This window comes from Vulpes lagopus, chromosome 5, assembly GCF_018345385.1.
Source record: "Vulpes lagopus strain Blue_001 chromosome 5, ASM1834538v1, whole genome shotgun sequence".
Classification (NCBI taxonomy): Eukaryota; Metazoa; Chordata; class Mammalia; order Carnivora; family Canidae; genus Vulpes; species Vulpes lagopus.
Window position 1 is genome coordinate 61606148 of NC_054828.1, and position 12978 is coordinate 61619125.

General features: G+C 36.5%; 1 protein-coding gene across 1 annotated transcript in view; it reads right to left on the reverse strand.

The window, feature by feature from the left end:
* Positions 1-12978, reverse strand: part of MSRB3 (methionine sulfoxide reductase B3) — a 178278-nt gene that overhangs the window by 81163 nt on the left and 84137 nt on the right. The window contains exon 5 of the mRNA XM_041757528.1: positions 11145-11173. Within this exon, the coding sequence (XP_041613462.1) occupies positions 11145-11173 (29 nt within the window). The remainder of the gene's footprint in view (positions 1-11144; positions 11174-12978) is intronic.

Genomic DNA, 12978 nt, shown 5'->3' on the forward strand with positions numbered 1-12978 from the left:
AATATCTTCTTCAGCAGGTGATTTAATGCTGTGGGAATAATCTGCGTTTAGAAATCAAAACTCTACATCACCTCCAAAACCTATATCTCAACATATTGCTAAATCTACTTTGGGAGGGGGAGAAAATTTCTACAAACCATGTGTGACTGTATGGGCAAGTATTTCGTGTGTACAAATAAAAATTGTCATGTGTATGAGCAAAAAGGTGTATCATTAAAAATTCAAAAATACTTTTTCATCATGTAAGCTCATATTCTAGGGGTGTTATTGCATAATAGTTAAGACTATGGGCTCTGGAATTAGGCTACTTAGAATCAAATCCCAGTTCTGTCGCTAATTTAGCTATATAACTTTGGTCAAAATAGCCAGCCTCTCTATGCCTTTGTCTACTCATTTATAAAACGAGAATAATAGGGAAGTTTGCATGGCTCAGTGGTTGAGCTCAGGTTGTGATCCCGGGGTCCTGGGATTGAGTCCTAAGATCGAGTCCCGCATCAGGCTCCCCACAGAGAGCCTGCTTCTCCCTCTTCTTATGTCTCTGCCTCTCTCTCTCTGTCTCTCATGAGTTAATACGTAAAAATCTTTAAAAAAAAAAAACCAAGAATAATGATGTATGATTCATAAAAATTAAATGAGTTAGCAAATACACTTGATACAATGCCTGTCACACACTAGGCATAAAATCAACATTAGCAATCGTTACTAATACTATTATCTAAAGTTAAGTCCAGATTCTTTAACATGTGCTCTCTAACAGACTCCCAACTATACCATTACTTCCCAACAAAAGTCCTCCAGTTCTGGCAACTTGGTTTACTTACTGTTGCTCAAATACTTTTTGCACCTTTGCTTCTGTCCCTAACTGGCTCTCTATTTTAAATGATCTCCTTCTTTATATCTATGCAAATTCAACCTCTGAAGATCTAAGTTCTATATCCAACAGGGAACCTCCTTAGTCAATCTCTATTAGTCTAAAGTAATTCTGCTTCTAAATCCCACAAGGATTCCATTACTGGAAACTGCATATATAGATATCTTCAGGTGTGTATGCGTGTATGTATCACATCTCTACAATTACATTACAAGATGCATGAGGGAGGAACTGTGTCATACTCATATATCCTCCACCAAGTCTTAAATAGAGTAAGTGTTCTACATATACATCCAATTTCACTGACTGATGATCATGTGGAGTCAAAGTAAAAATGTCTACCCACTGGCTCTGTCCACTAACAACAGTATTCTGGGCCTGAGAAATTCAGAAGCAGAGATATCTCAGTAAACTCAACTGCATGAATGGTAGCCTGATTTGGACCAAAATATCCAAAATATGCATCCCAACTTAATACTACCCAGCAATAACTCCTCACATTTACAAATAACATGATTAAATCTCAAAAAACATTATACAGAGCAAAAGATAGCACACACAAGAGAATAAGTACTGTATGATATTATTTTATATGAAGATCAAGAACAGACTAATTGAATCAATGGTGATTAGAGTCAGTTTAAAAAATGGTGATTAGAGTCAGAATAATGGTTGCCTCTGAGAAGTGGGGATGGACTGCAGGGAAACAGGAGGGAACGTTTTAAGTAATGGAAGTGTTTTATATCCAGATCTCTATGTTGATCTTCTTCTATATCTTAATTGTAGTATGCTGAAGTGGTATGTTAAACCATTAAAATTTTAATATGTGCTTCAATACCTAAGAATCATTAAACTGTAAATATTAAGTTCTCAAGTTTCTGCACATGGTCTCCTGCTCCAACCACTTGGAAACAAAGTCTTAGGCAATCCTTTGGTTAGGTAGGTGGATGGATGAAGGTGAAGCCGATGGATGTTAAGTTATATAAAGTCTCACTGGCAAGGACCATCCCTATTTTGAGATATATAATCCATGTTAACTTAAGCACATAAAGCTAAATATTCAATTTGTCTATTTCCCTTTTTTATTTTGTGCTTAACAGAGCAACTTTCTGATTACGATCTGACTCCCCACATAAGTCTGTCTTTAGGGTACTAACATGCTACAGTAAGGAGATTTCAGTCCTGATATAAATTATTTATTTTGGATAATTGATAAAATGAGTTCTTATTGTGATTTTGTGAGTCACAGAGCTTTATTATTTAAGAGAAGGAAGACACTGATCATGCAGATGTAAGTATTCTGAGCCATACGAAAATTTTAGTTCTCATCATAAACAAATACATTGGCATTCTAGCTTAACCCATTAGTCTTCTGGGTTTGTCAATATGAGTCCATCCCTGAAAGATACTAAAATATCTAAGTTTCACAGCTTGGAAGTTTAAGACCAGAAATGAGAACACAGAAAAGTCACTGAGGCAACTAATGCTATCTTTTGAGGCGTCTTGGGAAACTGCCAGCAGTATTTCAATAGCCTACTAAGAGACACATTGAAATCATATAGAAATCTGTACTATACTTTATATGTTTATAATCGTATTGTTTAATTTGAGAAAAAATAATTTTAATAATTTATAGTATATAATAGTTGTTAAATACAAGAATTATAGAAAAATTAAAAGCTAATAATAGAAAAAACAGAAGTCACTCATTAAAATAATTATCTCATGATCTAATAAAAGGGACACAGTTTCTGGAAGTTGGAGATCTGAAGTCCAATCCCAGATTGGCCATTCACTGGTTATGTGGCCTTAAATAAATCACTTAACCTTTCTGTATCTCAACTCCTTCCCTGTTAAAAGATATTCTTGTGTATCTTGCTGAGATTTTTGACTCTCAAATGTGGTAAGATTTATTAAAGTACTATTTAAATGGTAAAGCATTATACAAATATTTTCATCAATATATCCATTAATATTACATCTGAAGTTAAGTTACTAAATAATGTGATTCTAAAGAAGGGATTGGATCCTCTTTAGAAATATAATATTTCTAATTCTATAAATGCTCTTACCAAATAACTGGTCTAAGTACATGATTTTTTTTATTTCATTTATTTATTCATAAGAGACACAGAGAGAAAGAGGTAAAACACAGGCAGAGGGAGAAGCAGGCTCCCTGCAAGGAGCCCAATGTGGAACTCGATCCCAGGACCCGGGGATCACGACCTAAGCCGAAGGCAGACAATCAGTGAGTGAGCCACCCAGGCGTCCCTAAGTACATGCTGTTCTTATATAGTAGATTCCATCATTGGCTCTATTCTTCTCCCATTCCTATCTCTACATCCTTTACCATGTGACGCAGCAGTAGAGGGAAGAGAGAATACCTGCATAATCAGTGAGTAGGAAGGGCAGAGTTCTTTCGCCTTCCTTTGCTTTCAACTTGGGCATGTGACTTGCTTGGCCAATGGGATGCTAGCAGACCTGATGCAAACAGAGGCTTGAAATGTGCTTGCAGTGTAGCCCCTGTGGCACAGCGGTTTAGCACCCCCTGCAGCCTGGGGTGTGATCCTGGAGACCCAGGATGGAGTCCCATATCGGGCTTCCTGCAGGGAGCCTGCTTCTCCCTCTACTTGTATCTCTGCCTCTCTCTTCGCTCTCTCTGAATGAATAAATAAATAAATCTTAAAAAAAAAAAAAAAGAAATGTGCTTGCATAGTGAAGTTTGCCCTCTTTTATCATCAATGACAAGATCCATGGATCAGACCTGGACCCAGCCTGTGACCAACCTATGTCAGCCAACTCCCAACCAATCCATAGACATGTGAGCACAAATACATTATTGCTGCTTTAAGTCATTGCTTTTTAAGGTGTCCTGCTATAAGATACCATTGTGTCAACTGATAACTGATAAGCTTGGTGATTATACAGAACATTGTATTTCTATGATCCTTCATTTAAAGGATTATCTTTGGGTTAGATATTTTCATCTCCAGCCATTAATTTTGTCATTTATCCAACAAAAATCAGTAAGTACCAACTATTTGCCAGGAAGTATTCTAGGCACCAGGCTAATCAGGGTATATGACTCTAGCTGCCATGCTAATAAACAATGGCAAAATCTCAGAGCCTTATTACAATATAGGTTTCTTTCCCTCTACATAAAGGCCAATGAAGATTTTCTGGAGTGAAGGTTCTCCTGAGTGGATCTCTTCCAAGTATGACTCAGGAATCCAGACGCCCTCCATACTGTGATGCCATCATGTTCAGCATGTACCTCTGACATAATTTCAGAAGAGAGAGGTGGAGTATACTGGATACTTAATCCCTTTAACCCAGAAATGGCACATATTCCACTGGAAGAATTAGTCATATGTCCCCAAGCGCATGGAGAAGGGTGGGAAATTGTCATCTCTGGCTAAGCAGCCACTTCCTAACAACAACTCGACACTATGAAAGGGGAGAGTAAATCTTTGGTAGTTAGTTAAGCATTCCTGTCACAATTGGAAGAACAGATATAGAAAGATTCCCAAACTCATGGAATTTTTGTTTATTGACTAGTTCTTTCATACCAGATACCAAGGTTCCTGTCTTCAAAAAACTCAGGCTTGGAGAGAAAGAAAAGGCTCACACAAGTAATTATAGCAGATCATAAATGCTATAATAAATCCAAGCACAAGATCCAGTGTTTACACAGAGGAAGGAATGATTAACTGCTGGGGAAGTGTTAAGGATGGCTAGATTTAATTGAGAGGGCAATGCTTGAGCTGAACCTTAAAAGATGATGTCTCAGAACTTCTTTCTTTACAAAGCTATGGGATGGTGTTGAGGGCAAAAAGGAAGTGGGGAGCACCGGTGTTTACAGGTGATAAAACAACTTCCTGCTTCACGTACAAATTTGGGATAATGAAAGTTTCCTATTTAGAGGAGGCTTTGTTCCTTAGGCACTGCTTTGGGATAATGTCCTCTATGGGAAGACAAGTGTGGTGCATGAGCCAAGCAAGATGGCTAGTGCCGGAAAACACAGAGTACCAGAAGCTGACAACACAGGTACGGTGATAGCTCAAGAGGTGGAATTCAGGTAAAAACAGACAAATGACAGAGTGTTTCTCCTCTCAAAGTCCTTGTCAGATAAAATGGAAACTAAATAAATAATGACATAGATCAAGACTTAGACTGATCTAGTAAATATGTACCAAACCCCTTACATCAGAGAATAGTCTTTTAATCACCCACAGAAGAGTCACAAAAATCAAATACAACTTAGGCCAAAAAATACAACTTTAATAAGTACTGGATAATAGACTTACTAAAAGAGAGGAAGGCTACATTTTTTTGACCACCAAGCAACGAAATTGAAAATGATGAACAAAAGTAGAAAGTAGAACATATGGAAACGTAAAACACTTTCCCAAGTAATCACTGTGTCCAAAAGAAAGCCAAAACTGCAACTATTTAAAATACAACATTAAAAAAACCTAAAGTGTTTTGAAGGAAATCTGTAGCTTCTAATGCTCTTACTTCTAAATAAGAAGAAATGAAAAACAAAATTCAAGTATGTAATGTAATGGTATACATGAAATCCAAGAAAACTGACTGAAAATTACCAGAAATAAGGAGAGTCTTCATTTCGATCTATCTGATCCCAAACGTCTGCACTAAGCTGCTGTGCCTTGCTGCTTCCTGGTGTTTAGTTTATAAAAGGAGATGAAAGGCTCTGTACCCTCTACTTGCTTCTACACAATTCAGAAAGATTGGTATAAAGAAGGTCGCCGGATTTTTCAGGCCAACCTTGATTAGGATCCAGTAAAAGAATAAATTAAAAATTAAATAAAAGTGAAGAATATGCGCTAACATCTGTCATTGTTCTCTTGTAAGTTAATCTCTTTTAATGATAATCAAATGTGAAATGTCACTCCTTATTAAAAGCTATAGAAAAACTACACACTAACCAGTAGCATTATTTAGGCTCATCTCTTACAAAGTCAAAGTGGAAACCAGAGTGACATGGTTCGAATAAAGTTAAAGAAAGTTAAATTTGTCAAAACCTAAAATATATTAGCTTATGTTTGAATGTCGAGAGTTCTTCAATTCACCATCTGGGTCTAAATTTAACCTTATTAGCCCTTCTCCGCCCTTCTCCATGTGAATCTGTAATGGCCCAACTGGCTGTGAGATTCTAGGAGAGAATGGATTGCATCCACCCTGTTCACAGCTATAACCTCAGCATCTAGGTATGGCGTGCGGTATGCCTGGTAAACAGGTTCAATGGATAAACAGATGAATAAACAATATTCCTTTTATTTCTATTAATGAATGATGCACAAAGACAGATTCTAATACTCTTCTGGAGATTTATATTGTATTTCCTTGCTCTTTGCTATTACGAGCCCTCCAAAAATAAGAAATTAAAAATGACAAAATCGATTTGAAGCAGCTGAAAAGTTATTGTCAACATAATCTCCACATTGGTAAGATTCTGGAAATGTTTCCTTTATTAACATTTCTTGAGAAAGACTTACTATGGGAGGCAGCCTGTCTCATTTGCTCACAAGCTTTCAAAACTCTAGTTCTACTATATTCAAATTCCTCATTTCCCTTCAACTTAGTGACCACCATTAACAGTCCACTGTATTTTGCACTGCCCTTATGTTTTTGCCTCAAGCTTGAACTGATTATATTCTTTGATTTCCTTACCCTGGTGTAGAGTCCTTTTTATACAGATCTTAAAAGCGACACTAGCTGCTTTTTGTTCCTCTGGTTTTTTTTTTTTTCTTCAAGATAATTATATTCTGTTGTGCCTTTTATTATCGTGTCTTTTAGGATCTCCTAACCTTGTACACTCTTGGGTTTTATTTAATAGTGAGCTCCCTCCTCTACTCTCCACACTAAACCATGCTCATTAGGTTTCTTAATCCTCCATAATTTGCTTTCATGAAATCTTATACCTTTGAGTTGCTGTGTTGTATGAGCCCATTTCCTTAGTATAGCTATTCCGAGCAGCCCAGAATCAACAAGCACTAAACATAAGCTTATTCACTTTCTCAGCCAACATGACTCTACAGAAGAAAGAAAAAAAAAATCTTTGTTTTGAATGTTTATGGACCATGAAACTATACCATTTTAACTTGAGATTTTATTTTCTCATCCAAACGTTGCCTGAGAAGGTTAAGAACACAGAATTAAACTCCAGGCAGTCCTTAACATATAGTTATTAATTTATAGGCTTAGGGTTCTTCTTGGTCAGAAAAACTATTCTGCTTTAATAGAACAGAAATAACAGTATCCTGATGTTTTGTAGTGGCTGGTAAATTCCAACTACATCTTTGCCTTATACCCAGAATTGAGGAGAAGAAGAAAACATATTTTTTCAGTTATTCTGCAAGAGCTCTGCTTTTCCAAATGGGTTGTTTTCAAAAGACATGTGCACGTTCTTGAAATCTGACTGCACAGTCAACTCTGCTCTTCTCAGCAATTCGTCCTCTGCTTTCTCTTCCATTCTACTCATCACTAGCACCTTTGCTAATGGATGTGTAAGAAAGGCGAAGAGAGCATGTATGTTGTTTTCGTTTTTAACTTCTTTTGGTTAAATCTTAAAAGCAACAACAACAAAAACACTTGGTAGTGAATTGAAAGAGTTAATGACATTTCCAGAGGTGCCTATAACTTATTCAAGCAAAGTTTACACTTCAACCCTGTGCATGTTAACTTGTGATCCTCCCCATCCAGATGATAGAAAGCAAAGCCAGTAATTTCTTTATTTAATTGGTTTGCATCCACACACTGACCTCCAGGGCTCTGTTTACATAGCCTATCATGCAATATGCTCCACAGTTCCCTGCCTCTTTCAAAAGCATGTTTCTCCTGAGATTTGATATATAGCTTTCATGTTTAATCACTACATTAAACTCAGTGCTCTGCTTCCTCTAGCATCAACTAACTTCCCTTCTTGGGAGGTGGGGAGAAGAGCAGAGCTTCTTGCTACTTCTGAACATAAAAGGAAGTCTGTTTAACTCTATTAGTAAAATCACCAGCTACACAAGATTGCAGGCAAGCAAGATTATTACATCAACTGGGAAACAGTATTAAACTCCTTTGGAAAGAAGGTAGGTTGATTGCTCTCAATCAGCAAAGCCAAAAACTTGAGGTGATTGAGTTATAAACCAACAGAAAAGAGTTTAATCAGTATGTACCTCACTACACAGAGGACATATAGCTAGAGTGTTAATCAAATTAATCTTGAGGACAGAACATTCCTGGGGTTCTTGGGTCAGAATTAACTCAATGCTGCTACCGTCTGCTTGAAGGTTTTCCTAACCTTCACCACAAATAGAACTTTTGATGTCTCTTTAGATGAATGTAGACATGGTAATGTCACGATCCTTTCCATAAATATCTGTGAGTCATATTTCTGAGACAAAAACCTCAAAAAAAATAGTTGATCTCTTTCACTAAGTCAAGGCAATCTATGATCTTCAGGCTTTAAAATGACATGAAATGTTTGTATTTTAGTTTAAAATATTTCAAGCAAAAAAAAAGTGAAATTAATATGGCAAATTATTAATAATAGTAAAATCTAGATGATGGATATATGGATGTTCATTATATCACACTATTTTTATATGTAGTTGAAATATTTCATTATAAAATTTTTGAAACTTAAAAAAAACAATCTGTGGATTTGCTTTTGTAGGAAAAAAAACTGATACAATTTTGATTTAAAAAAATTTAAATCACTCTCTAGGTTGATCGTTTGGATATGTATTCAACAACTGACATTTTTCACCATGTGCTGACAATGAAAACTTTCCTTCCCTCCTCATGAATCTCACTCCACAGTAAGAAACTCATTTACACAAATTGCAAATGTGCAGTAAGCTCTGCATAAGCTGAGCTCCTTCCTTGGGAGGGGAGATACATATACATGTGTGTGTGTGTATATATATATATGTATATATATATATGTAAAATTTTACTTTGAAATATTTTCCTTTATGGCTAGTCATTGACCATGCTATTTATTTTTAAGTGGTTTTTTTTTCTTAGTAAGATTGGCATCTACCTTCATTTAAAAATCTTACTTTGTCAGGAACACTGTTACGGCTGTATACAACATTAAGCAGAGCTAGTTTACTTTCTGTATTTGATGAACAATAGAGAATCTGAACCTATTAAAGTCATACATTTAATTGTTCCAATATAAGGTGCCCGGCTAGCTCAGTCGGTAGAGCATGAGACTCTTAATTGTTCCAATATACCATCTTATTTCTAACCAAAATTTGCATGATATAGCATGCCAAAGAACACAGTTCTAGCTTCCTTTGTCATGATTCCCTCATTCGATACTAAGCTAAAAGAGCTTATAAGAAAACATAATTACCTGTTTCTTAATTTGACCATCTGAATTCTTTCCACAACATATTTAAATTCAAAATTAAAAGAATAAATAAACTTTTAATCAGTATTCCTTTTAAGATTTTTCAGAGTACAGAACTTTGTAGTTTTCAAAGACATACAGATGTTGTCCATGATAAACATTTTTTTAAAAATTAGGACTTGGAAAAAATAAGAATCATGAACACAATCTTGGGTCACAAGAAAGATGTGTGCCTGTACAGATGTTATAACTATCACTACAGGAATATAGCAGCATACTTTAATTTGGATTTGAAAATTCAACATAAATTTTCTGACTTTGACAATAGCTGCCTAATATTTCAATTTTGTACACTATTTCCAGGTTTCACCTTCAAAATGAACCTGGTGGGCTTTTCCATTTTTAAGAGCTATGTTCCTATATCCTAAAACCAGTTCCTGACCTTTAGGGAATTAAATCAAATCATGGCAAAATAGGCTCTTAATAAATATCTGGTGACTTACTAGCAATGATATAAAAAGACATCCAACTTTTATGTAAAAATTCATTCTCCATCAATTTTCTTCATTTATTTTTTATTATACATAAAGATTTTAATATCTAAAAAAATGACAAAGACTTTTCACCTTATTTTGGATCACCTCCTATGAATCAAAAAAAGTCAAATCATTGATATAATGCCACCATGTCTTTAGTCTCCATTTAGCCAAGATTGGTTTTCAAGATTGAAAACCAGAAATGTTTATCTTATGCTCTCACTGTCAGATGTGATTCAGAAGCCCAAGAATACACAGAATGGAAAGATTTCTGAAATCATGGCTCTCAAATCAGGTAAAATTGTTAACTCAAATGTATAGACTTCATACTTAAAGAGTCTCACCAAGTTGGAGACACTCATAAAGGCATACAATAAAAGAAAGCTTTTAAAGAAGAAAAGCACATTAGCTCCTTAACACCATGATCAAAAAGAATATATAGTCCTTAGTTCCTTTGTAAACATAATAAACAAAAACTTTTTTTAAGTTAAAACATAATGGAACTCAAACCAGAGTAAGAGTGTTACTTTTAAATTCAATAAATTGTATGATTCTTTGCAAATTATTTTCTCCTAGAATTGAAAAATCCATGTTTATCTATTAACAGTTCACCAAAGGGCATAATTCCTTTGTACGAATATGAGACAATTTTTGCGCTTTAATTATAAACACCATTAGACACTCTGGAGACCATAAATCTCAGCAAATGACATAAAGACACAGTCAAACCTAAGGATTATATAGCTACATTCATGCTTAGTGAAAAGAAGACATCTAATGAGATTGATATGCCACTGTTTCTGAAAATGTTAATTTTCTCTTGATAGACACAAAAATAATAGCTTAAGGTGCTTTTAGTTTTCCATCACCCCCTCCAACAAAACAAATTTTTAAAAAACTAACAACTTCTATTTCTATTGGCTAAATCTCTGTATAGTTTTCATATTTCTAGATTAGTGCTCACTTCAGCAGCATGTATATAATAGTTTGCTGGATTAAATGTATCTGATGACAAGTCACCTGCACATAATCTTCAAAATTACTCAAGATGCTTTGTCTACTGAGAGAATAATATTCTATTTTCAGCAGTAAGTATGTACAACTCTCACTTCTGCTTTTAAAATGAAACTCTGCAGATATAGATCATTTAAGGCTTACTGTAGAACTATCAAGAATCTCAAAGTGAACATCTCAAGTTATGATTCCAAGCAGCCAATAGCCCTGCTTTGAGGTAGGGTTCATGTTTTGAAAAGAGGCTGCCTCGTCTGTTTAAAATCAAAAAGGTTCTTGATCTGATGAGTTACTCCTCAGAGAATAATGTAAATAAAATATACTCAGAATAACATTACTAATGTAAACATACCTGAACCGGAGTCAAACTTGCTTTCTGACCTGCAAAGAGAAAGAAATTTTTTACGATATAAAAATCGCTTATTAAAGAGCAACTGTTGGGTTGTGGGAGGGGATGCAATGGTTATAGATTTCAGTACATTGGTCAACAGGGAAAATCGCTTTTTAAAATGTACATACATATCTGTTTTAACTATTTTCGATGTGTGCATTATCCTAGGTCCCCTGAATGTGCACATTATCTGTAAAGATAGCACAGTATGAAAATGATATTAACTTTTTAACTTGTTTTGAGAGGAGGAGGATAAATTGTGAACCAAAAAAAAAGGCAGATTAACTTGTTTCTGTAATATAATAAAGCCATAAAAAACTCAAATTTAAATTTATCCTCTTTACTTATTATTAAAGATTTTCAATTATTCAACACCAAGTAATTTTTCACTAAGTTCTTCACTGAGTAAATGAACCTAGTAACCCCATACATTTAATAAAAAGGAGGGGAAAAAAAACCTGAGCCTTTGTGGGAACATTATGTTTCAGATATAGGTTAATACTGGTTGTAAATTCAGAAGCCTTTGAAGCTCTCAATTCGGCTGTGGGAAAACTTCTGTTGGGTAATTACTCTCAAGATGCTGCTGATGTGCTGTCAAGCAGAATTAACCCTATGACTAGGCCTATCTACACAGGCTACTATAAGACAGCATTGTCTATATCTAGCTCTCAAACCAATTAGTGGGCATGCTCCAGTCGGATTTATATCACACATTAACAATCAATAGTATATACGTTCACAGCTGCCACAGCAAGATACAAGAACTCACCAGCAGGAGTCCTGTTAAGGGATGTTACATTGACAGAGAAGTTTTTTTTTTTTTTTTTTTTCCTGGGGAAATGTAGTTAACTAAGTGGGAAAGGAGATTTCTTTGAAATTATGCCAGGGTGCCAAAGCACTTTTGGAAGCAGTGGCTTTCTTTACCTAAATTAGTTTCATGAGAAGTCATCAAAGGGGAGAGAGGGGGAAAAGGAGAAGCAAGAAGCAGCTTCCTTTGTCCTAAAAACCCATTTTCTCAAGTATTCTCAAAGTTTCACCTGATACTTAACCTAAGTCAATAAAACAAAACAAAAAAAAGAACCAAAAAAAAAAAAAAAAAAGGTATTGTGACCACCAGGGTTATCGACACCAGCGCTGTGAGACAAGTGCACACTCTTCCCAAGCCCTGGCTATCCACCGTCTTCTCTCAATCCTTAGACACCCTGACTCCTCCTTCAGGTGCAGACCACTTTTGCTTTTTGTCCTCCCTGCTGTTCTGGAAGGCCCTGCCGCATACCTCTTCTCTGTTTCCAGCATCCCTGAGCACCAGCATCCCCCACCGACGTCCTGCCGGCCGGCTGGCCTGGCCTCCGCGGGGGTCACAGCTGCACACCTGCCGGCGCTTGGACGCCACTGTCCCTTGCAGGGGACCTCGGCCCCACACACATCCTTCCCGCCGGCATGAGAAGGAAGAGCCCACCTTCCTGCTACGGGTCCGTCCACCTCTGAGCTCAGATGCATTCTCTCGCCTGGCCCCGGGCGGGAGGGCTGACTCCTCTCTGCTGTGTCCTCAATGCCCAGGTTCCCTGTCCGTCCTCCCCCGGCCTGGAAGCGCTCAGGCACCAGGGCAGTGCCCTTCTTTGGGTCGCAGCCCTACTCCTGGCATCCCACTTTCTTCCCAAGGAAGGATAAGCTACACCCTCTACTGCATGTTTTATCCCCTTGATCTTCCAATACATTCACCCCCTGAGCCCCTACGATGGATGTGTCCTTGCTAAAGCTGATCAGTAGCTTCCTATTGCTACACCCAAAAGCC